Source organism: Phascolarctos cinereus, unplaced genomic scaffold (genome assembly GCF_003287225.1).
Source record: "Phascolarctos cinereus isolate Bilbo 61053 unplaced genomic scaffold, phaCin_HiC Scaffold_1;HRSCAF=81, whole genome shotgun sequence".
Lineage (NCBI taxonomy): Eukaryota > Metazoa > Chordata > Mammalia > Diprotodontia > Phascolarctidae > Phascolarctos > Phascolarctos cinereus.
In genome coordinates, this window is record NW_027555514.1 from 304,718 (window position 1) to 329,290 (window position 24,573).

Here is a 24,573-nt window from a genome sequence, read left to right on the forward strand (position 1 = left end):
TTGGGATCCAAACAGATGATCTTTGTAACTAAGCCGCCCTCACGGACACAGCATTATTTTCTGAATGAGGAGCTTGCTGGAAACAACTCTGAATTTTTTGTTTCTCTCACACAAATGGTTATAAAAACGGGCTTTCCACAATGATACCACTTGTTAGTACTTCCACCAGAAACTTCTTTAGAGACATCCAAGGTTTCCCCTTTGGAAATAATTTGTTTTTACACATTAGGAATATTGCACTCCTTGAGAAACACAGGGGAGATGAGGAATACAAAATATCGGCTGTGTCTAGACACTCAACTTACTTCAGAAAAAGTCTGGCTCTCAGCCAAACCACCAGTTATTTGGAAAAATACATCTGACTAGTCATGCCCGTTACTAACAGGTGCCATGGCTGAATTCAACCTTTTTAAAAGCAACAGCTAACTAAGGGTTTAAATCTCCAGAACACACCCACATCCTAGGAACATCACAGGAAGCCTTGCAGCTTCCTCAGGGCCATTTCCCTGATGGTCTCAGGCTCACCAAACTCATTCTTTACACAATCCCTCTGACTTGAATCACAATCAACTGCTAGGAGCTGAAACCAGGGGAGACCCTTTGGATTCAGGAAAGGTTTTTCTGAACTGTGCAGGGACGTCTTTCCCTGCAAAGTTCAGTCATTTAAACTGCTATCCTGGCCCCAGGACATTTAACAAACAAACACCCCTGTGTTGCTTACGGCACCTGCTTATGCTCCCCTCCCCGACAGATCTCTGTATTGTTTTTGATTTGCCTCTGTTTGTCGGATAACATTACTATATGGCACGTGAAAAGGGTGCTGGATTGGGGTTCAGATCCAGGCTCTGTCCCTCACTGCCTGTGTGGCCTCAGGAAAGTCACTAAACCTCTCTGGGTTTAGTAAAGTGAGAATCCTTTCTGGCTATAAATCGATGGTCTTGGAACTGGTTCCTTTGTGTGATTCTCAGACCCACACTCCACCTCGGGGTGCACTGCCCTCGGACTAGTCTCCATTTCCTTCTCTCCCAGCTTGAAAAGCATTGCTAACACCACCCAGCTCCTGCTTTGTTCACTAAAAACCACTGAGCAACGAAAACAGAAATCTGCTAGAAAGAAGGGCTTGGGGGCCCACTCTGCTGAGCTCCCAGCTTGCCGTTGCCATGGCCACAGCCTCTCATCTAGTCATGCTGATCAGTATTCTGTCACAGCCGACTAGGGGCCTCAGAGAAAAACAGAGGAAAAATACAATCAGGAACATGGCGGCCAGACAAGAAGACAAGCTGGTCATGTGGCCAGGGGACAGGGAGAAGAACAAAATGGCCGCCTTCCCAGCAGGGGCTTCTTTGGAAGCCTTGGGGTCCCTGGAGAAAGGGAGGAAGGCCCCCAGCAGGTGGGGGGGACCCCTGCGGGGTCAGTATGGGAGTCAAGCTGCACTGTGGAGGGACCTTCCAAATGGAGGAGACGGCAGGGGCATTAAAACATTCTTTCACCTTCTAAGACAATGGCTCTTCCCACCAATCTTAAAATCCACTCTCCCATCAGCCCTTCAGATAAAATCCTGCTCAGGCCTTGTTCCAGAGCGCAGGGGCTGCCAGTCAGCCACTTCACCTGCAGCCTTCCTATGTAATCAATCAGGCCCCCGCTGCAGTATAATACCAGCCAATGGGAGGGCCTGCTGGACCCAGGACTTGCCTGGCAGCCTCAGGCAGGAGTGCTGCCGGCCCGGGAATGCTGGCCAGCTCTCACAGCATTGCTTCATTGGACCGGGAACTTCCCTTGGGTTCCCAAGGCTTAGCACAGTGCCCGGCACACAGGAGGTGCTTAATAAATGCCTGTTGCCTGATTTGGATCTGGGATCACTATAATCACCGAGAACTCACAAGAATTCAAGGAAGGCCATATGGACTCAATCCGCCTGCTCCAAGAGGCAGCCCCCATCAGAAATGCACGACCAGGATTTAGGGTTAGGGTCAGCCTGCTGTGAGCTCTGTTCCTCCAGGACAGACAAAGGCAGCTTGAGAACATGCCTCCACTTTGGCCCCCAAGGCAAATGGGGCAACCTCATTACAAACAAAGATCACCCAAGAAGAGATTAGACCCTGCCCACTAGCCCCAAAACAATTAGGATCGCCCTCTGCTTCTGACTTTGTGCCACAAATGTGTCTAACAAATTGTGTCACCATTGACAGTGCAAAGGTGGACTTTGGCCCATGTCAGATCAAAGGGGCTCGATTCAAAATGGCAGAGCTGGAATTGAGGAAGAATCCAGGAAGCCAGCAGAGAGAGGTGGCCACATCATTAGCAGGGTAGGGGTTCTACTAATCACATTTGGTCCATCCTAGACCCTCCTCCTTGTTCCAGAGATGAACATTATTTCTAACTACAAAATTTTAAAGAGTAGCATTACATTTTTAACTATCTGAGGCCTGAGGAAAAAAAACAATTAGTCCGATGCCAAAGTAGGGGCAAGAAAATTTGGCTCTCTAATTCCAGTAATATCTTATCGTTGATTTTCAGAAATCCACATCTTTCAAAAAGATATCATGGCACATCTTAGGAAATCAGTTAGTATCTGAGCATACACACATTTAAAGAGGTGACTTTCTCAGATATTTGCCTATTGGCTAAGTACTGGGAAACAAATGGTGACTTATGTGACTGTCATTTTTTCATTTGTTTACTTCATTACACTTTAAACTCCGAGTCGGCACCCGCCCTCCACATTTGATACAGACATATATGTGGAACCATCCACTCCACACTTCCTAGATCAGCTCTCTTGGGAGGTGGAGAACACCTTCCCTCATAGATCTTTCGTAGCTGGTTTGAATGACGCCATTCCTGAGGATGGCTGAGTCATTCACAGTTACTCTGAACAATACTGCTGTTCCTGTAGACAACGTTCTCTTGGTTCTGCTCTTTCCATTATTTCATGCATGTTCTTCTAAGATCACAGAGCTTATCACTTCTTAAAGTGCAGCAGTGTTCCATCACAATCCTGCACCACAACGTGCTCAGCCATTCCCCAGATGATGGGCATCCCTGCCATTTCCAGTTCTTGGCCACCACAAAGAGAGCTGCTATCGATATTTTAGGACACAGAGGTCCTCCTCCTTTTTCCCTGATTGCCTTCAGAAACAGGCCTGACAGTGGTACTGCTGGGTGCAGAGTATGCAGTTTTATAAGGCTGTGAGCATGATTCCCCATTGCTCTCCAAAATGGCTGCATGAGTTCACAGTTCCACCAACAGGGAATTAGGGTCCCAATTTTTCCACATTCCCTCCAGCATTTTCATTTCCCCCTTCAATCATTTTAGCCAATCTGATAGGTGTGAAATGGCACCTCAAAGTTGTTTTAATTTGCATTTCTTTAATCAATAATGATTTAAGCATATTTTCACATGACTACATATAGCTTTGATTTCTTCCTTTTGACCATTTATCAACTGGGGAACGTCTCAGTCATATATATAAATTTGTCATACATAAATTTGACTCAGTCCTCTGTATATTTGAGATATGAGGCCTTCATCCAAGAAATTGGCCATAAATTTTCTCCCCCAATTTTCTGCTTTCCTTCTAATCATGGCTACATTGGTTTTATTTGTATAAAACCTTTTAAATTTAATGTAATCAAAATTATCTGTTTTATGTCCCACAATGCCCTCTGTCTCTTGTTTATTCATAGATTCTTCTCCTATCCATAAATCTGATAGGTAATATGTTCCATGTTCCTCTAATATCCCTTTATGTCTAGGTTATGTATTCATTTTGACCTTATCTTGGTAAATGGTGTAAGATCTTCATCTCAATCTATACCTAGTTTCTGCCAGACTGCTTTCCAGTTTTCCTAATAATTTTTTTTTTACCAAATAGTGAATTCTTATCCCCATAGCTTAAATCTTTGAGTTTATCAAACACCAGGTAAGTTGTTTACTACTGTGTCTACTCTGTTCCACTGATCCCCCTTTCTATTTCTTAACCAGTACCAGAAAGTTTTGATAATTACCACCTAATACCATTTAAGATCTGGTGCTGCTAAACCTCTTACCTTTGTGATTTTTCTTTTCATTAATTCCTTTGACATTCTTGACCTTTTGTTCTTCCAAATGATTTTATTATTTTTTCTAGCTTAACAAAATATTGGTAGTTTAAGTGGGATGGCACTGAATAAGATGATTAGGTAGAATTGTCGGTTTTATTATATTGGCTCCACCTACCTATGAACAATTAATATTTCTCCAATTATTTACATCTGACTTTATTTGTACAAAAAGAGTTTTGTAATTCTGTTCAGATAGTTCCTGGGTTTGTCTTGGCAAGCAGACTCCCACATATTTTATATTGTCTATGGTTATTTTAAATGAAATTTCTCTCATTATCTCTGCTGGCAGGGCTTTGTTGGTGATACATAGAAACACTGATGATTTACGTGGGTTTATTTTCTATCCTGCTACTTTGCTAAAATTATTGTTTCAACTAACTTTTTAGTGGAATCTCCAGGATTTCCCAAGTATATCATTATATAGTCTGCAAAAAGAGATAGTTTTATTACCTCATTGCCCATTCTTCAATTCCTTTTTCTTCTCTAACCCTAATTGCTATTGATAGCATTTCTAGTATAATATTGAATAATATTGGTTATAATGGACATCCTTGTTTCACTCCTGATCTTATTGAGAAGACTTCTATCTGGGGTGGGGAACCTGCATGTGGCCTCGAGGCCACATATTCCCCACTAGCTTATCCCCATTACAGATATTCCTTGCTCATAGTTTTAGGCATATGTTTCTTATCAATTTGAGGAAAAATCCATTTATAACTATGCTTTCGAGTGTTTTTGAACAGAAATGAGTGTTGTATTTTGTCACAAGTTTTTTTCCCCCTGCATCTATTGATATTATATGATTTTTGTTACTTTTGTTACTGATATAATCAATTATGTTAATTATTAATAGTTTTCCTTATGGTAAACTATTCCCACATTTCTGGTATAAATCCCACTTGGTCACAATGTATAATCATATTGCTGTAGTCTCCTCACTAGTACTTTATTAAGATTTTTGCATCAATATTCATTAATGAAAGTGGTCTGTAATTTTCTTTCTCTGTTTTTGCTCTTCCTGGTTCAGGTATCAGTACCATATTTGTTTCATAAAAGGAGTTTGGCAGGATTCCTTCTTTGCCTATTATTATTCCAAATAATTTTTATTTAATATTAGAACGAGTTGATTTTTAAACGTTTAGTAGAATTCACTTGTAAATCCATCTGGTCCTGATGCTTTTTTTTCCCCTTAGGAAGCTTATTTATGTCCTGTTCAATTTCTTTTTCTAAAATAAAGGGGTTTTTTTTGATATTCTATTTCCTCTTCTGTTAATCCAGGCAGTTTATATACGTATTCTACTTGACTTAGATTATTAAATTTTTTGTCATCCAAATGGGCAAAATAACTTCCAATAACTGCTTTAATTTCATCTTCATTAGTAGTGTATTTACCTTTTTCATTTTTGATACTAGTAATTTGGTTTTCTTCTCTTTTTAAAAAATCATGTTAACCAATGGTTTAACTATTTTTTTCATAAACCAACTCTTAGTTTTGTTTATTAATTTAATGGTTTTCTTACATTCAGTTTTATTAATCTCACTTTTAATGTTCAAGATGCCCAATTTGGTGTTTAATTGGATATTTTTAATTTGTTCTTTTTCTAGTTTTTTTAACTGCATACCCAATTCATTGATGTGCTATTTCTCTAATTTACTGATGTAAGCATTTAAAGGTATAAATTTTCCTCTGATTACCACCTTTGCTGCTTCCTATAAGTTTTGGTATATTGTCTCATTATTATCATTCTCTTCAATAAAATTATTTATTGTTTTTGTGATTTGTTCTCTGACCCACTTATTCTTTAAGATTAGGTTATTTAGTTTCCATTATTTTTTATTTTTTATTTTTTGCTTTTTGGTGAGGCAATTGGGGTTAAGTGACTTGCCCAGGGTCACACAGCTCGTAAGTGTCATGTGTCTGAGACTGGATTTGAACTTACATCCTCCTGACTCCAAGGCCAGAGCTCTACCCACTGCACCACTTAGCTGTCCCCCAATTAATTTTTAATCTGTGTTTCCACGGTCCTTTATTAAATGTAATTTTTATTGCATTATGATCTGAAAAGGATGCGTTTAATATTTTTGCTTTTCTGCATTTGACTATAAGGTTTTAATTCCCAAATATATGATCAATTTTTGTGAAGGTGACATGTATCGCTGAGAAAAAGGTTTTTCCTTTCTATTTCCATTCAGTTCTCTCCAGATGTCTAACATATCTACCTTATCTAAGATTCTATTCATCTCTCTGACTTCTTTCCTATTTATTTTTTAGTTAGATGTATCTAGTTCTGAGAAAAGAAAGCTGAAGTCCCCCACTACTATGGTTTTGCTATCTATTTCCACCTGTAATTCATTTACCTTTTCCTTTATAAATTGGATGCTATAGCATTTGGTACATGTATCTTTAGTATTGATATTACTTCATTATCTAGGGTACCTTTTAACATAATGTAGTTTCCCTGCTTGTCTCTTTCAATTAAATCTATTTTAGCTTTAACTTTGTCTGAGAAGTTATTGGTTTTCAAGCCAACAATTTCATATCAGGATTCTGTAGTAATCTTTCTATAACTCTGGCAAATACATTTTTAAAAGGACCATAGGACCTGTGGTCCCTGCTTTTTACAGGGAGGCAACTGAGGCCCAGAAAGTGGAATTGACTTGTCCAAAGTCACATAAGCAGTTGACAGTAAGTAGGATTTAAATGTGTATGTGTGTGTGTGTGTGTGTGTGTGTGTGTGTGTGTGTGTGTGTGTGTGTCTGTGTGTCCCACTTTGATTCTAGGTTAGAGCCGGGGAAAACCCCACAGAGCCCCCTCAGTTTGGAGATCGAGAATAAAATGGTTCAGGAGACTTTCAGCAACATTTCTTCCTGCTGTTTAGCCCTAGCTCTGCTCGGGCTAAGTCCACATTCAGCATGTGCCCCCAGACCCCTACCACACTCCAAAGGCCCTTTTCTTTCATACATACCTTCTGCTGACATGATGTTGATGACGAGGTTGTGCCTCGCTGTCTCAAAGGTGCGCCTGTTATAGGCTGTTATCTAGAATGAGAAAAAAGGGCAAGCTGTGAAACAGTGCAGTTATCTGAAAATACAATGATGATGAGTCAATGAAGACTCCATTCTGCTGACATTTGTCATTCACCTTCAGACTGACAAAACGGGCTTCTTTATTCTGCCAGAATAAGCCACAACTTTGGGCTGCAGTCAGATAATAATGAACTAATCTGGTTTAATAAAATGAAGGCCACTCATCAACCCCTCCCATTCCCCTCCTCTGCACATCTGGATCTAGGCCTTTCCCAGTGCTGATTTCTTCCTCCTGTCCAACACCCAGCCCAACTCACTGTCCGTCAATACCGTCTGTCCCAGACCTAGAGACCTACAGGAAATCTCTATAGTGTCTCCACCCCAATGCACGTTGAGATCTTGGCTCAGAGTGAATGGTCCTGAGTAAATGGCTCAGAATGAACAGCAGTTGTTTCTGTTTTGCCCAAAAACCTTGAGGGTCTTTCCCTCTCTGTTTGAGGGCTGTTGTTTTTTTCTTTGTTTGTTTAGTAGGCAAACTAAACCATTTTTTGCCTCATTTCTTACCTAGCCTTAAATCATAAATGGGTGTTGTCTTGGACAAACTGAGACCTGGGAAAGACCTTCCTAAAAAGGCCAATGCATCCGAGGCCCTCTCCAGTCGTCCTGACGTATGTCTTGCCACTGGACTCAGATGACTCTGTAGGAGAGAGTGAGGCTGATGACTTTGAGCAGGCCTGCCTCACTTAAATCCAATTCACTCGCAAGTCAAGACATCAACCCCCTGACGCCACTGGTCCTCTTCAAGAACAAAGGATGAACAACAATAATGAAACCTGGGCATCAGAATGCTTTGTCCACTTGGTCTATCCTGTGAGGATGGTTAGGCCAAACTTTTAAAACGATTATGGATCACTTCCAGGAGGCTCTGCACAGTCCTAGGAATTGAGGCCAACAGCCCCATGTTATTTACAAACAGGAACAACTGGAGGATGTCTCCAACCCCCAGGGAATCTCTCCTTGGCCTGGACTCTGCTGTATCTCCTCCATGCCAGTGGTGACCACATTTAGAGAGCAGACATCTCCCTGTTTTGTGCCTCACCTGATGCTGCTAATCAGAGGGCCATCAAACAAAGCTATCTCTGCTGTTAGGTCTTTCAATGAGTTGTGAAAAATTTTGATGTAAGGCTAAGAGATGCCTCATTGGGAAAGAGCCTCAAAGGTGGCATTTTGTTCCACTGAATCAGATGCTTGAGTGTAACCAACAAGAAGCCCAGTGGGACTTGGTATTCTCCACATCTTTCAGTTGATTCCAAAATAGTAAAGGTGTGGCCCATTGCTGACTATTCATCGAGAGCCTGCTTGCTCCCTCTTGCTGCACTGGTCAAGGATGCCCCTGATTTCACGTGTAAACAGTGGCGTCTAGATGGAGGGCAGGCAGAAGGATCAGTAGGTGCTGATGTTTTCTTAGCTTTTGGGGTATAAATAAGATTCAAGATTTATTTCCACATCTTTGGTACTTTTCCCTCCTTCAGATACCTTTCATATCAATCCCTCAGCACTCTCTCCACTGTGCCTCTTCTGGCATAAATCTTCTCTATATAGATGTGGCCCAAATCTGCCATTTCTATGACATCTCCCTCCTCGCCACAAGAGGCCAGCACATCGCAGATGGGGATGGACTAGGGTACAAGAGTGGAAGATCCACAGTCGTTGGCAGGGCAAACCATTTGTTCTAATAATCTTTGTAGATCTTTTCCATTTTTCTTTGGATTGTCATCTTCCTTCCATCTTCATTCCTGAATGCTTAACTTTTAATTATATCAAAGTAAATTACAAAGTAAATTGGCTCTCTTGCCTGGTTTTATTCTCTCTCCTTTATGAGACAATGCTGCCCATTATTATCCACTATCCATCTTTGTAAGATGGTACCAATGACTTTTACTCTAACTCCCAAATGCGGCTGAATCAGACTCAAATGTCATTGGGAAATATTTAACAAATAAGTAAAAACATAGCACAGCCTAGATAACGCTCATTTGTGGGTTTTCCATCGCTGGACAGACTCCCTGCCCCCCCCGCCCCCCACTGCCCTAAGCTGCCCTGCCTTTGGCCTCCATCTCTTTGCAGAGAGCAGATGACTGGCTTTGAGGACCTTCTGGTCTTGGGGCGGCAGTTGTGATCATCGGTGCTGATGTCCACTTGCCTTTCTCACTGCTAATCACTCATGCAGACAGTGCAGGATGGAGTTATCTGTCTGCCATTTCCATTCTCATCTCACTTTTTAATTCTGCTCTTTGCCCTGACAAGTTGCCGATCCAACTGTGGGATCACTTCTGCGCCAGTAACCAGAATCTGTCTCATTTCCTGTGGTTAATTTGGTGTTTCCAGGGCCCAGGGCCTCCTGGGTCTTTTCTCAAAGAAAACATTCCCAGTACAGAACTGTGGAGCTTCTGCTGGGACTCTGTGTCTTTGGCCTCTCTCATTCCTTTGCCCAAAGCCACCTTTGTACCTAGTTCTTAGTCCTCACCATCTCCACGGGCAGGAGGCAGTGTGGTGCAATGGGAAGGTCAGAGTCTCCAAGGTCAGCTGAGCTTGGGTGTCTGCTATCTCTGTGACCTCGAGCAAGCTATGGAGGCACTCTGAGGTTCAGTCTGCCCACTTGGGAGCTTCCTAAACCAATGAACTAACTGAAGAACTGGAGATTATTCTAAAGTGAGTGTTTGCTGGGTTAGAAGCCATGCACAAACCTAGAAAGCAGCTCAGGGGGAGAAGAGGGTAGCAGATCTGGGCCTCAGGACTGATTAGGTGGCACGGGAGGCTGAGAACCATAAGCACAGCAGTGGGATTCAGCCCTTTCCCCTCCCTGGCTACCCAGTGCTTGCTGAAGAAATCTCAGCGCATTCTCAGCCTTGCCCAATCCTTTCTTTTTCAACCCAGCCCCCCTATATTGGCTGGGCTGAATGGGAGGGGAAAGGGAGGAGCCTACACTACAGCAGCTCTGCAGATAGCATCTGGAAGCTTCTGACTGACTGTGTGGGTCTCCAGGCTGCTTGACTATTTAGACAAATCCCATAGCTATGTTCAAAGGGAACTGTCTAATCCTATGAGAAGGCCTTTAACCCTGTGATGGAGGGAAGAATCCAAGTTACATGAGGGGGCTCAAGCCATGGAGATAAGAAGGATTTCATATTTTTGGTTAAGTTGGACATATTCCAAGCTCTACCTTGAGAGGTCTTGGGGGCCACTGACTCCTTCATGGGTTTAGTAAGACGGGGAACTGCTCATGGGCAGTCACAGTGACACCAGATGGTCACACAAAGTACAACATCTCCTCAGAGGGTTAATTGATTGACCAATTAATTACAGGACAGCCTGCTGCTCTTTGCAATATTAGAAAGTAGGGGAAGGAGCCAGACATGTGTGGGGATAGCCTGGTAGCACCCAGAGCCTACCCAACTGCCACACAGGTAAAGTACTTTGTAAGAGTGAAGGCAACACAGAAATATCGGTACCCACAATGTCTAAGGGTTACCATAGACCCTGTTTCCAAGGAACTTCCACTTCAATGTGGGAGGGAGAGAAATATTGCTCAACAAAGATCAAATGTGCTAGAAGAAGGCAAGGAGAAGTCCCAGTCATGGGCTGGGAAAATTCTGAGATTCCTTTCACCAAGGGAGATTACAACAGGCTTCATGGAGAAGGGGTCCCCTTGCTCTGAGGACTCTGAGAGGAGGGGATGTCAGTAGAACTTTCAAATACAAGTAGGTACAAGGCACAGACTTTTCTTTTTTAAAATATTTCATAATTCAACCTTTTTGCTAATTTAGCTTGGCCTTTCCCAGGGTTGCAGGAATCTGTGAGATTTTCTGGTAACCATCTAAAACTGCTATCCAAAGACACCATGAACAGAAGTAGAGATAATGTATTTCTACCAAGTCTTCCCAGACAACGTCTCACTAAAATGGGGAAAAGCAGAGAGACTCCCGATCTTGCCCCATCCGGATCACAAGTCCCCCAGGCGGCACGGCCAGGCTGAGTGTACCTCAATAACAGTCGGCTTTCCCACGTTCTCTGCTGTCGGTGAGCCGTACAGCACGCCATCACTGTAGGGTGTCCTCTGAATGTAGCGCAGCCATCCGGGCCTGTCTGGGTAGCCCATCAAGTTTGTATTAAATGTAATGGGGTCATTGCTTATCTCACCTAGGTAAGAAACAGGCTGTTAATGAAAGCATGCAAGACAGCCATCGTCCCCACGTGCACTCGATTGCGTTTATGAAAACATTTCTGTCTCCCCTGCTTTTAAGATAATGCCAAACATGCTAAGATAATAAAGCTAAGAGTCCTTCCTAGATGCCAGAAAAGTGTGCAGGGCAGAGGTCCACTGGAGGTTGCTCTGATCTGCTGAGAGGCAGAAGGCCCCTTCCCCAAACCCCCTAGGAAGCCCGGTGTTCCCTGCTCATGAAAGGGAGAGAAAAGTGACGTGCACCACCCTTATGAGTGGCCTTAGGCTAGATGGGTGCCTGGCACACACTGCTTGTTGACTGACTGGGCTGGGCTACTGATCTCAAGGGGTGACCCTACATTACAAGAACAAACAACAATTAGAGCAGTTAACACCACTTGTCCTTTCTGGGAAGGGTGGGAGGCAGTGGTGACTTGAGCAGCCTGTCTCAGGCCCAAAGCTGAGAGGCTGGATCTCAAGAGGCACCAGCCATCCAGAGAAAGAAACTTCCACGTTGGGTGCACGTCCTCCCTACTGGAAAACAGGGCAACGTTTGAGGGGGATGGGGGAGAGCGATTCTGTGATGAAAAGGTTTTCTTTCCACTTGACTACGTTCTAACCCTGAGAAAACCACTACATTTAATGAATTTTTCAAGAGTGATACTACCATTATAAAAATTGAAAAAAGGAGTATTTTCTCCTTATTTTTGAAAACCTAGTCAGATGTATACACACACAATGCAAAGACCTTTTTATATGTTCATGCATCATGTAAGTAAATACTAAATTTACCTTCTTCTTCTCCACTTTCCTCTGTCTCCTTGCATCTTGCGGCTGATTCTAGCCTGCCATTAGTAATGCTCCCAATAAGAACCGATGGAAGTGGCCAGCAAAAATTGTCCATTCCAATAAATCTGATGTCATGATAAGTCTTTACGGACTTACTTAACGTTAGTGTTTGTAGACCCTGACCCTAACTTCCTCTGGAAGCATGAAGAAGAGGCCTTCTAGGACATGTCACAAAACCCAATGTCCTGCAAACATTATAATGCTTCACTGGGAAAATGCCAATTGTCCAGTGAGAGTCATCAGATATGTGCCCTAAGCTAATGCTGCTGAAGCTAAAAACAATCTTGCCACTTTTTCATCTGCTTCCCTCCTGACGCATTAGCCCCCTGCAATGTGGGCCCTCTGTCAGGCCCAATGCAGACATTCAAAAAGACTGAACCGACCCCTGGGCTGCCCAGCGCCCCACCCTTCCCTGCAGAAAGATGAAAGGGTCCCGTACCAGGTTTCGGAAAGGGGGGGAACTCCCCTTTAAAGTACTCCCGCTCTAAGACATGAACAAAGAGGACTCCAGCAGATGGGTACACGTTCCGGTCAGCCTGTACCTTAGAGAGAATGGTGTACACTGAAAAGGGAGGAAAGAGGAGAGACAGAAAAGAGGTGGGTGAGACATGCTGGCTAGAGGGGGCAGCAAGCCCCAGCCTTGCGCTATTTCCATGCTGTGAACAGATCTGGGAAAGGAAAAGCAACAGGCCAAACACACTGGTTAGTAACATTGTGGCCAGTTTAGAACAAAGCTCACAACAAAGGCTCTGGAGCCTAGAGGCAGCTTGCGCATCACAGGGCCAGAGGGGGCCAAGCAGCCCCTGAGCAGGAGGAGACAGACGACATACACCCTAGGGATACATTGTAGCAGCCCACTCAGGATACATTTGAGTCCAGCAGCAGGGCCCAACTCTTTCACCCAGGAAGGCCACAGCTTTCTCCTCATCTCTTCCAGCAGCATGCTTACCTCCATACAAGCAACACAGGAATTGTTACTAACTCCTATTCTCTTCAGCTTTTAAAGGGTTACAAAGCACCTCCTTATGGGGAAATCTGACCAGATTTTGCAAATAAGGAAACAGGTTTGTTCAAAGTCACAGACAGGCGAGAAATAGCAGTAAATCCGGGGGGGGGGGGCAGCCAAATCCAGCAGCCCATCTCCCCCGGTGCCTCAGCAGGTAAAGAATGCCACCAGGGCTACAGTTTGGCTTTTCAGTCCTTAATAGCAAAGTCACAGAACAACCCAAACACAATCACAAAGCCAAAATAATTACCTTGCCTTGCCTTGTTTGCAAAGGAAGAAGAAACATGGAAACCGTGTCTGCAGGCACCAGCCCATGTGTTCCCTTGAAATAGGACTTGCACTTGCTGAATTATGCCGAGAAATAAGCCACACTGCCTTTCTGTTGTTTCCTGGCCAGTACACAACATTCTTTTTGAAGGCAACTGAGGTTAAGTGACTTGCCCAGGGTCACACAGCTAGTAAGTGTTAAGTGTTTGGTCTGAGGCCGGATTTGAACTCAGGTACTCCTGACTTCAGGGCCGGTGCTCTATCCACTGTGCTTCCTAGTGCCCCCACATTTTTTCAATACCACAGACTCCAAAGAGCCAAAATGACCAGTTAGCAAAAGGTGAAGCAAAGCTACCTGGTGGTTACTAGCGTGACCTTCCCACTCAGCCACTGCCTCCACCTGGGAAGGAAGCCCAAGATGGCCACTCCCACCCAAAAAAAAAAGCCTTGGCTTTAAAACTAACCAGGGTGCTGTTGTATGCGGAGCAGTGTGGCCTAAAGGCACTGGCCTCACTCTGGACCCCTCAGCACGTGCCTCAGGCCCAGGCAAGTGGGCAAGGCCACTGCCCCTGAGGCTGCTGCTTGGCAGCACCGTGCACAGACATTGGGAGCTTTTTATTTCCATGGACTGAGGCATTCCTAAGGATAGCGGTGAGGGACCCAACGTTATTTCACTGGTCTAGGAACCTCCTCTAAGCAAACTCCCTCTATCAATGCAAAGTGGCCCTATCTCTGCAGTTTAGTCTTAGAAAAATGCTTAGGGCAATGGTCCCTTCACTGGCACGTCCGAGGTCCCACAGCCAGTGTGGGTCAGGGCTGGAAAACTTGAACCCAGGTCTTCCTGGCTCCCAGGCCAGGTCTTCCCACCACACCACACGACTACTACATTCACATACCTGAGGAGAACCATCCCACCACCCTAGAGCCGCTGGGTCCTCATCTTCCAAGGACAAATAAGCATCAGTAGAACCCAAGACCCAACAGCAATGGTATAGCATTGGGTGTCAGTGCTCCCATACCACTTGGGAGCAGCTCCGGCCAAATGAGTGGAAGACCAAGTGGCTCCTTTGGTGGCCGAGGATCAGTAAGCCTTCTAAGAGCAGATATTCTGCCAAGGAAACTCCAGCTTTCGGCTGAGTTAGCTTTGAAGGAAATTTTTTGGGGGGGAGGGGGGCGAGGCAATCAGGGTTAAGTGACTTGCCCAGGGTCACACACACTGCTAGTAATCATGTGTCTGAGGTCGCATTTGAACTGAAGTCCTCCTGACTCCAGGGCCAGTGCTCTATTCACTGCACTACCCAGCTGCCCCAAAAGGTGCATTCTAAAATCTCATGCAAACTACCCTTGCAGAAATAGTCACTTTCCCAATACCTCACTGGTCCATAGCTTCGTCAACTAGTAACTTTCAATTTTAGTTGCAGGTTTCGCAAGAAAGGAGAGAGGCTGCAAGCTAGAGTGCAAAGAGTTAGGGTTCAAGCAGGCAAATGCTGTCAGGGTGAGCCTGGGCCAGGCACACCCACTCACTGCCCCAGGCATGGCCGGAGGTCTTCCTCAGTGAGTTTCCATGTGGGGAATTCCCTCTACCCCACAAAGGCATGACTCATGGGTTAGAGCTGAAAAGGCCCTGAGAGGATCCTGCGGCCCCCTGCTGAACCTGCTCCCTCCCCTGCTCAGGCCACTGCAGTGGCTCCCTGTGGCCTGGAGGATCAAAGATCAAAGACAAGACCGTGTTGGTGTTAAAAGCCACCCTCCCCATGCACTTAGCCTTCTGTCCAGTGACATCGGCCTCTAGCATGCTGGACCTTGCACAAAGCCCCCCACGTCCCAATTCTGGCATCTTCTCCAGCTGTTCCCCCTGCCAGAAACTCTCTTCCTCCCCATCTCTGCCTCAGGCCTCCTTCAAGTCCCAGCCAAAATCCCACCTTCTACAGGACGTTCATTTGAGGGTCTTCCCTCTGTTGATTCTCTCCAGCCTGTTTGTGAGTACTTTCTGGCTGGTTGTTTCTCCCATCAGCTTGTAAGCTCCCTGAGAGCAGGGCTTGTCTTTTGCCTTCCTTTGCATCCCCAGCACTGAGTACAGTGCCTGGCACATAGCAGACACTTAATAAATGTTTAGTGACTGACTGACCCCCCCCATTTTATGGATGAGGAAACTGAGGCAAAATGAGTTTAAGTGACTTGCCCAGGATCACACAGCTAGTAGTAGGTAGGCCCTAATTCGCTGTAGTAAAAATAATGACAACAACCCACAACTCCTCTGACTGGAGGGGGAAATCCACAACAGCCTCCCAAAATAGAAATGGAAAGATTCCAAGCCGAAGCCCCATCTGTGTCTGCAGACACATGACAGCATGCTGACTTCTTTACAATAGCAGCTAAGGGCCAACTTACCTCTTTCTTCTTATTTCAATTCAAGGCCTGAGATAAGTCCATGGAAGTCTGGTCCAAATGCAGCCCACCCACCCTGAGCCTACATGGCCCAAAGAGCCCATTTCCACAGAATCGGGTCGTGGCTCTACCGATGCTCAAAGCTTCCTGCACCCAGCCCCTCTTCCCGATCTCTGCTCTGTCCAAGGCCTCATCCCAAACAGCACAGTCCACTTGAACCACTTCCACACTGTCCTTCCTCCAATCCATCCTTCTTTCTCATGCATCGATATGGTCATTTTGCTACTCATCTGCTCACTTCTCAACCCTACCCCTCAACTGAAATGTTCCTTCCTGGATTCCTGGAAGATCAGGCAATACTTGAAATAGAGCATATCCTAAAATTCAGCAAAGTAGCTCACAGAATTTTGTGCTATCAATGTAGAAATGATGAAGTAGGCTAAATGATAGCATGATTAGCCTAAATCATGATTAAAGCTAATACAGGTAAATATCAAATCCTACACTTGGATGAAGACTGTAACAGTGCAGGATGGAAGATATCCCTGTAAACTTCCCTGTGATCTGACCAGGCCTGCCAGCTCTTGTCTCCTATCTCTCCTTCCCTTCTACGCTAACCACCTTGTGAAAGCCATTGTATGCTCTCTGCCTTACCTTCCTTCCCAACACTTAGCATAGTGCCTAGAAGAACATGGAAGGTGGTTAAGAAACATTTATTGACTGACTCCTTGTAGTTACAAGGAGTAACGGTATAGTCTGCTTCTGATTTCACCATTCAGCTGAAACTCCTCTCTCCAAAGTTCCCATTGAGTTCTCAGTTGCTCAATTTTTTCTCTGCCTTGTCATTCTGGACCTCTCTGCAGCCTTTGACACTGGCAATCACCTTCTCTAACACTCCACCCTGTCTAGATTTTCATAACACTGCCCTGTCTCGGTTCTCTAAACCATCTCTCTGAGCCATCTGATGGCTCCTCAGTGTTTTCTGCTGGATCTTCATCTAGGTCATACCTACTAATTGTGGGCATCTCCCAGTGATTTCCCCTGGGCCATCTTCTCTTCTTCTTCTATGTTATTTTGCTTGGTCTCATCAGCTTTCAAGGAATAACCTCTCATCCTTATGAAGGACATTCTCCAATCTAATTATCCAGCCATAACCCCTCACCTCACCAACCTCCTTTTGGACAGCGTGAACTGGATATCTCAAGGATGTCTCAAACTCCACATATCTAAAGCTGAATTAATTATGTTTTTACCCAATACCTACCCCTTCCCTGACCTCCTGCTAACTGTCAAGGGGGCCACCAGCCTCCCAGTTACCCAGGCCTGCAAGCTTGGAGTCATCCTTGCCTCCTCGTGTGCTCTCACCTCTTATATCCAATCTGTTGCCAAGGCATATCAATTCTACCTTCCCAACATTCTCTCCCATGACCTTGCTCCCATGACCCCCAGCTCAGGCCCTCATCACCTCATACCTGGACTGCTGCAATAGCCTGCAAGCTGGTGCTGATGCCTCAGCTGACTCTCTAGTCTATGCTCCACTTAGCTGCTCAGTGACCTTCCTAAAGCATGGGTCTGAGTGTGTTCCTTGCCCCTCCCGTGCATACCCTTAACTCCAGGGACTCCCTATTATCTTCAGGAACAAATATAAAATCCACCTTCCTTATACTTTACTCCACTCCATGTACTCTGGGCTCTAGTGACACTGGCCTTGCTGTGGCTCACACAGGACATTCCATCTCTCAGTCCCCTACCTTTTCACCAGCTGTTCTTCACACTTGTGACACTCTCCCCCTCCCACATCCTCCTGGCTTCCCTGACTTACTTCCTTCTAGACTCCAAATAAAGCCTGCCTTCTCCAGGGAGCCTTTGATACTCCCCCAGTGCCACCTAATCCCCTCGATTTCCTCAGCTGTTTGTTTTTTCTCTCTGATATTACCTTCCATTTACACAGTGGTGTCTTTCTCATCAGTATGTTTGCTCCTTGAGGGCAGAGATCACATCTGTCCTTCTGTGCCCAGGGTTTAGCACAGTGCCTGGCACATGGTTATCACATGCTAAATGGGCCCTGACTGCCTGACTGGAGAGTCAGGTTCCCTCATTCACAGCCAATTAGATAATACTGAAGAACGAAGAGACAGAAAACACTCGTCTACCACGAATAGCCTGTCCTGCTTTGTATGTTCCTATCATTCCCCATAATTCCATGGGTCCCTTGGGCAGACAGGTAGCTAGGATGCCTAGAGACGTTCTCCTAATACTGAGTGAACGAGCCTTCTCTTCATATCTGTAACAGGAGCTAAGATGGGCTGGGGGAAGGCAGGAGCTTTAACACAAGCACTGTCAGATTTTGTAAGCCCCATTTTATTCTGGCTGCCATTTGGGCTGGTTTAGGAGTTGGGGAAACAAAGCTGACTGTCCAGTTGGGTGAGGGCCCCCTGACACAAGGGGATGAGAAGTCAGAGACATCTTAAAGGATCATTTGGGATGGAGATGGATAAGATAAGGCAGAAGTCTGCAGAACATCATTGGCATTCTGAAAATGGTTCCGTGTTTCTTCTTCTGACACTAAAGGGAAGTGAAGGTGGAGCCTCACATCCCACAGTCCTGAGTGAATGAGCACCAAAGGCCTAACGCCTCTAGGGGTCCAGCCCCTGTGGAGCCCAAACAGAGGGTGGGCACCCTAGCCTTCCCCTAGCATGGCAACCCTATCTTTCTAAGGGAAATACAAATGCTGAATGTAACAGGAAAGCCATCCTCTCCAGGTTTCTGCTCTACAATTCAGCTCCTAGCAACAGCTTCCTGATAGGCTGAAATGCCATGACTGCAGCATTATGACAAGCACACGGTGACGTTACTTAGAAGCAACCAGCACTGACGAGGCACAAGTAGTTTGTGCATAGGACAACAATTGCGCAGAAAAAAAGCAGGAGCTGCAGCATGAGGAAAAACGAGGTTAAGAACATAAAGGATCTGAAGGGTTAGAAGATGAGGAAACGGAAGTTATTCTTTCCTGAATGATTTACCATTTGTCAAGAAACTCAAGCCATCAAGGGGAAAGCAGAAGGAACAGGGGAAGCAGACCTATCACCAAATGCCACCACCGGGGGCGAGTAGCCACCTGAACTCACCAGCGCTCTGCCCAGCGGTCATCTTTCTGCTGATAACAAAACTGTTGGCTTGTTTTGTCTTCCAGTTAACTGTCTCATCTACGTCACCAGCACTGCTTAATAAAACAGCTTTTCAGAATAAAACAAATGCACAAAAGAAGAATGAATTCCTGTCAAATCAAAAGAGATTCCCACAGATCAACCCGTTAGCTGGGTACCCTCCTAGCCCAGCTGATGTATCTTTACTTTTGCACCAGGTTTTGTGGAACAGTTTTCAACATCACACAATTTACATGGAGATATTTAGTTTCATCATATTTACCTCAAATCTATTTCCAAATTTCTTAGTATTCTTTACCCAAATTACAGGCCAAAGTTTCAGAATTCAGACAATTTACATTTTTTTTGGTATGAATGTAAAGCTCTCCAAACTCCAGTCTATGAAGACAAGGAAAACGTTCAGCACGTACAGGTTTAAAAACCCAAATATCCCCATTTACCTACTGGCTGAACTTGAACTAATGCCAATGGTTCACTCAATACACAGCCACTACTGAGCAGACTTCCCGACAACCAGGGACATTTCTTTTTTAAACTTTTAGGCAATTGTGGTTAAGTGACTTGCCAGGGTCACACAGCTAGTAAGTGTCAAGTGTTTGGTCTGATGCCGGATTTGAACTCAGGTCCTCCTGACTTCAGGGACAGTGCTCCATCCACTGTGCCACCTAGCTGCCCCCTCTGCACCACTTAGCTGCCCCAGCCAGGGACATATTTAAAGTCAAGAGGTGAGTACCCAGATGAAGCATTTCCTAAATTCTCATCTTCTCAACATTTCACCAATGCTTCGAGGCTTACCCAGCGCTTTTTTTTTTTTTGCCTCAACCCTGTGAAGCTGATGAAGAGACAAAGGCTCTGAGTCCCTCAGTTAGTAAATATCCAAGTTGAGATATGAAGTTGCATTGCCTAACTTCAAATCCAGGGCTCGATCCAGATGCATCTCTACTAACCTTTTTAAGGTGTAACAGAACCAAGGAAGGAAGGAAAAAATCTGGAGAAGCATCATTATAGGAAGACACTCTCCCTCACAGAGGGTGCCATCTGTGCCCCTGAAATTCCAAAAGGGGCTGACACTCCAGAGTAAAGAGCCAGCCCAGAAAATTCTGACTGTGGCTGCCCAGATGGCACAACTCCTGCCCAGAATCTGGAGCCTCAATCTGACGGGCGTCTTCCCAGCCATGAAAACAAATGGAAGGGGGAATGTGTTCCCAACTCTTCCCACAAGTGCTGCTGGGTCAGATCTTATGGTCTTTCTTAGCAGAGGCTGGTGGTGACACACTGGACGTCTAACTGCTTTCCTGGAGCCCAGAGGATGGATGATGACCAGCTGGCCTGATTCTCCAGCTGAAAGTTCTGCTGAACTTTCTGGGGATAAATGAGAATGAAGGCGGGATTCTTATGTGCATCCATAGTAGGGATGCGTGCCCATTTTCCCCTCTGAGGAACCCAAATGAAAATCCATCAATTCTGAAATTAATCAAAAGACAACCCAGAATTCCTTAGAAACTTACAAAACACTTAGGCACTGGGGCTGAGGACCAGAGAGGTTGGACTTCATCTAGTCCAGGGCAAGGACTCTATGAGGTTATATTATTGTAGCCAATGTAACCCGATTGATTGAGTGACTACTGTGTGCCAGGAATCATACCAGGCTTTGGAGATTCCAAGAGAAACACAAAAGGGTCCTGAGGCTACAGAACAGGGCCAGGCACAGGGAGAGGCCATCTCTAGGGCCTCCTTTGAAGGACTCCTTCTGGTCTCTAGGCCAGAAAACCAGTGGCTTTGCTGTGCTTGCCCCTGTTCCACAGAGCTCTTCCAGAGATCGAGGTGGGTCTGACAATTCCTCACTGGTGGCTGGCCTGAACTCCAGATTCTCTTCTGATCCCCCCCACACAAGATCACCATCAATGATCAATGACTGAGTCAGAATGGAGCAAGTAGGAAAACATCACAGAGACTATAGGAGACAAGATTTCCATAGCACATTTTTTAAATATCTGAAAATAATTTTATGTGACTTGACTCTTCCTTTAAAAAAAAAATTACCTGGAGTGTTACATAGAGCAAATTTTCACTTCACAAAGGTAATTTCTTTTAGCCTAAATTTCATAGCAATTCAAATAGATGCCAAAGGGGAATTCTTGCCCTTAGGGCCAACTAGAAACATGTCCCATGCAGGCTGATAAGTCCTAGAACAAAGACACTGAAGAGAAAAAAGCAATTTTTTCTTCTGTCAAACAAAAACTTTGTATATGACTGATAAGGCTGAGCTCATCCTTTGTTGTTCCAAAATTTGTTAGGAATGACCTTGTTGGTAATGAGCTCCCCTCACTTGATGGCCTGCCCTTCCAGAGATGTTGGTTCAGGTACAGGGGTCAGGGAACCCCTCCTTCCACCTCTGAGAGTCTAGGATTCAGTGTCTCCAAATTGTCACAGATTTCCATATTTTTATGGTTATAAACACAGAAGAAATAAAACCTATCTCGTGACATTGGGGGGCTTTATTGAAGGAAGCAGGACAGCAAATGGAAGAAAGAAGAAGGAGAGGGAAGAGAATAAATATTTATTAAGCACATACTATGTACCAGGTACTGTGTTAGGCTATTAAAAAAAAAAAAGCTTCACCATAACCTTCACAATATCCAGTATAATCCTGGTGGAAAGAACAGTGACTAAAATGTTGTGAGAATGACTGGAGACATTTCCCTCCCTAAAGTATCAAATACCATTGTTCACCCAACCCATGTTTACAAAATTGATTCTCACCCTATAAAAGATAAAGATAACCTAAATATGCAAAGAAGATGATGAAATTTAAGCTCCAAAAAGGGACAGTTTAATTTTTTTTGCCTTTGTATTTCTATGGTGCCTGGCACACAGTAGTCACTTAATGAAAGTTTATTTATTGCTTGAAGTGCACATTTTCATTTTGTTTGATTTCATTTTATGCACACATATTTAATTGTGTTAATACATTTTATTTTTATATTGTCTATACTTCTCAATATATCCCTCTCCCTAACCCCTCCCAGAGGGAATGCTGCACTCCTCTCAACAAAAAATAAAAAGGAAGGGAAAAAACCCCATTTAGCTAAACTAACCAACACACTGGCAGCAGTCTGACACAATATGCGGCGTTGCCATGGTGCCCGACCTCTGCAAAGCAGAGGGAGGGGCCTTCTCACATCTTGTCTCTGGGCAGAACTTGGGGATTTTCATTTTGCAGCATTCAGCTTCAATCCATACACCACAAGTGATCCAGCTATTCCCTAATCAATGGCCACCTACTTTGCCAAACCTTCATTTTAAATAAAATCTTCTAACTGTGATGAGGTGAAGGCAGGGGCCCATAGAGAATAGTCATCCTGCCCTGTGGAATAATACATAAATTGGGCAATGACTTTCTCAGCAATGGAGAATTGATTTTCTGAAAACAGGCATAATAACAAGTAATTTTCCATATGTATGAGGAAGTCTACATTAAATACAGATGTAAGATACATTGTCCCTTTAAGATAAATGGAAGTGTTTAGTGAAGAAAGGGACCAAAAAATGTCTTTGCAAAGAAAGAGATTTTTGGTTATTGTCAAATGATATGGGATATTGCCACTATGTGTGGATGAACATTTTGATTCCTAAGAAGAGTAGAAATAGGTCTTCGTTTTAACACACACACACACACACACACACACACACACACACACACAATGTGTGTATGAAGACATAGAGCTTTCAGATGGTATTTGGACAGTTATGGAGAGAAAAAAACACCTGTGATATCAAAGTTCTCCCCTTAAATCTGTTAGTGACCAATAAAGAATGACGTCTTGACTGGATGGGAAAGGAGCCAGAGAAAGACCTTTTAACCATTGGAAAGAGCTGAGTGTAAAGAAGCAGCGTCCATGGCACCAAAGACGTAGTAGACCATGTAGAGGACTTCGAAGCTACAAAACATGATGGTTTTCATTGTTGTTCAGTCACGTCTGACTCTTTGTGACCCCATTTGGGTTTTATTGTTTGGTTGGGGCAGCTAGGTGGCACAGTGGATAGAGTACTGGCCCTGGAGTCAGGAGGACCTGAGTTCAAATGCAGTCTCAGACCAGAGACTTGACACTTACTAGCTGTGTGACCCTGGGCAAGTCACTTAACTCCAATTGCCTTGCCCCCCCAAAAAAAATACTGCATTGGTTTGCCATTTCCTCCTCCAGCTCATTTTACAGATGAGGAAACTGAGGCATACAGGATGAAGTGACTTGCCCAGGGTCACACAGCTAGTAAGTGTCTGAGGCTGGATTTGAACTCAGGAAAATCAGTCTTCATCACTCTAGGTTTGGCACTCTATCTACTATATCAACTAGCTACCCTAAGCATGATGGTATATCAGCTAATTTGTATATGCCTGGCTTATCATTACAGAGAATAATGAGAATAAATGTTTGGAGACTGAGGTATGATTAAAGAGTATCCTTCAGAGAGTGATGGCTAATGAAAGAACCTGAAAACGTTTTGTCCCAGTAGAGAAGAACAGAGGACAGTGTCCTATTGGCCAAGCTCTGCAGCACCAGCTCTCACCCTAGAGAGCACCCAGAGCTGGAGACAGGAGTAGCTTTACATACCGCATCATGCTCTCTGCCGCCGTCAGGGCACTTTGCAGATGCTTTGAAAGAGTCAGCCTGTGCTCTGGCCTGACTGGACCAGGCAGTATCTGGGCGAGTGAAGAGCTGACCCATCTGGTCTGTATTGTCCAGAGATAGCCAGTTGGATGAGACAGGCACTAATCCAGCTTAAAGAGAATGGATATCCTCTTTAAGAGCTAACAATTTCTAAATGCCTTTTAAAGGGGATTATTAATGAAAGAGCTCAAAAATACTATTCAGAGCAGAGAAGAAAAAAGCATTTCTCTCTGGCATCCTCCAAGCCCAGCTGAGAGAGGCTCTAGAGTAAAGCAGCAAGCTAAGAAACAATTCTGTGAGGGGCAGGAGCCCCTAAATGGGCCTGAAACCCTACAGACTGTGGCCCAGTTTTGAGGTACCCCAAGCACCTGAGGCTTTTCCTCTGTTAGGGGCTCTCCCCAAGAGCTACTGCATACTTTGGTGGCAAAGAGCAATTTGCCTTCACATGTGTATTAAGATGTATTTTAATTTGTATTAATTTAATAGATTGGTATCTATAATACTTTTTTACTTTAAAAGTGTTATCATTGTGCTCGGTTGTGTGAATATCACCTCTTGTGAGTGGCTGACTGGACAGACAGAAAACACACTGGGTGCAGGCTTGAGCTAGATCAAGCTAGAACAGTGACTCAGCAAGTCGTACTTAAAATGCTGAGAAAAAGCTGAAAAGAAGCAGGCGGTGGCAGTCTATCTCTGGCAACCTGGACCCGCCAGTATAAGAGTAGGCAAATGAGCGTGGTTCGGCTTTGTGAGGGGCTATGGAGACGGATTCTTTGTAATGTTGTGGGATGCTCACATCCTGGCTGTCCAATTCCATGCTTTCTTGCTGCACATTTGACATGAGACCACACGTGTGGAGCTGCAAGGGACCTC

At 44.5% G+C, this 24,573-nt stretch overlaps 1 protein-coding gene across 6 annotated transcripts in view; it reads right to left on the reverse strand.

Annotated features, from left to right (window-relative positions):
- SGCE (sarcoglycan epsilon) overlaps window positions 1-24,573 on the reverse strand; it is a 57,152-nt gene that overhangs the window by 19,761 nt on the left and 12,818 nt on the right. For 3 of the 6 annotated variants that reach the window (XM_021000110.2, XM_021000109.2, XM_078150542.1), the window contains exons 2-5: window positions 18,992-19,099; window positions 12,642-12,764; window positions 11,174-11,331; window positions 7,071-7,143 (exon numbers count right to left, since the gene is read on the reverse strand). In XM_021000110.2, the coding sequence (XP_020855769.1) occupies window positions 7,071-7,143; window positions 11,174-11,331; window positions 12,642-12,764; window positions 18,992-19,099 (462 nt within the window). The remainder of the gene's footprint in view (window positions 1-7,070; window positions 7,144-11,173; window positions 11,332-12,641; window positions 12,765-18,991; window positions 19,100-24,573) is intronic. The other 3 variants (XM_021000111.2, XM_021000112.2, XM_021000113.2) reach the window with 3 other exon arrangements.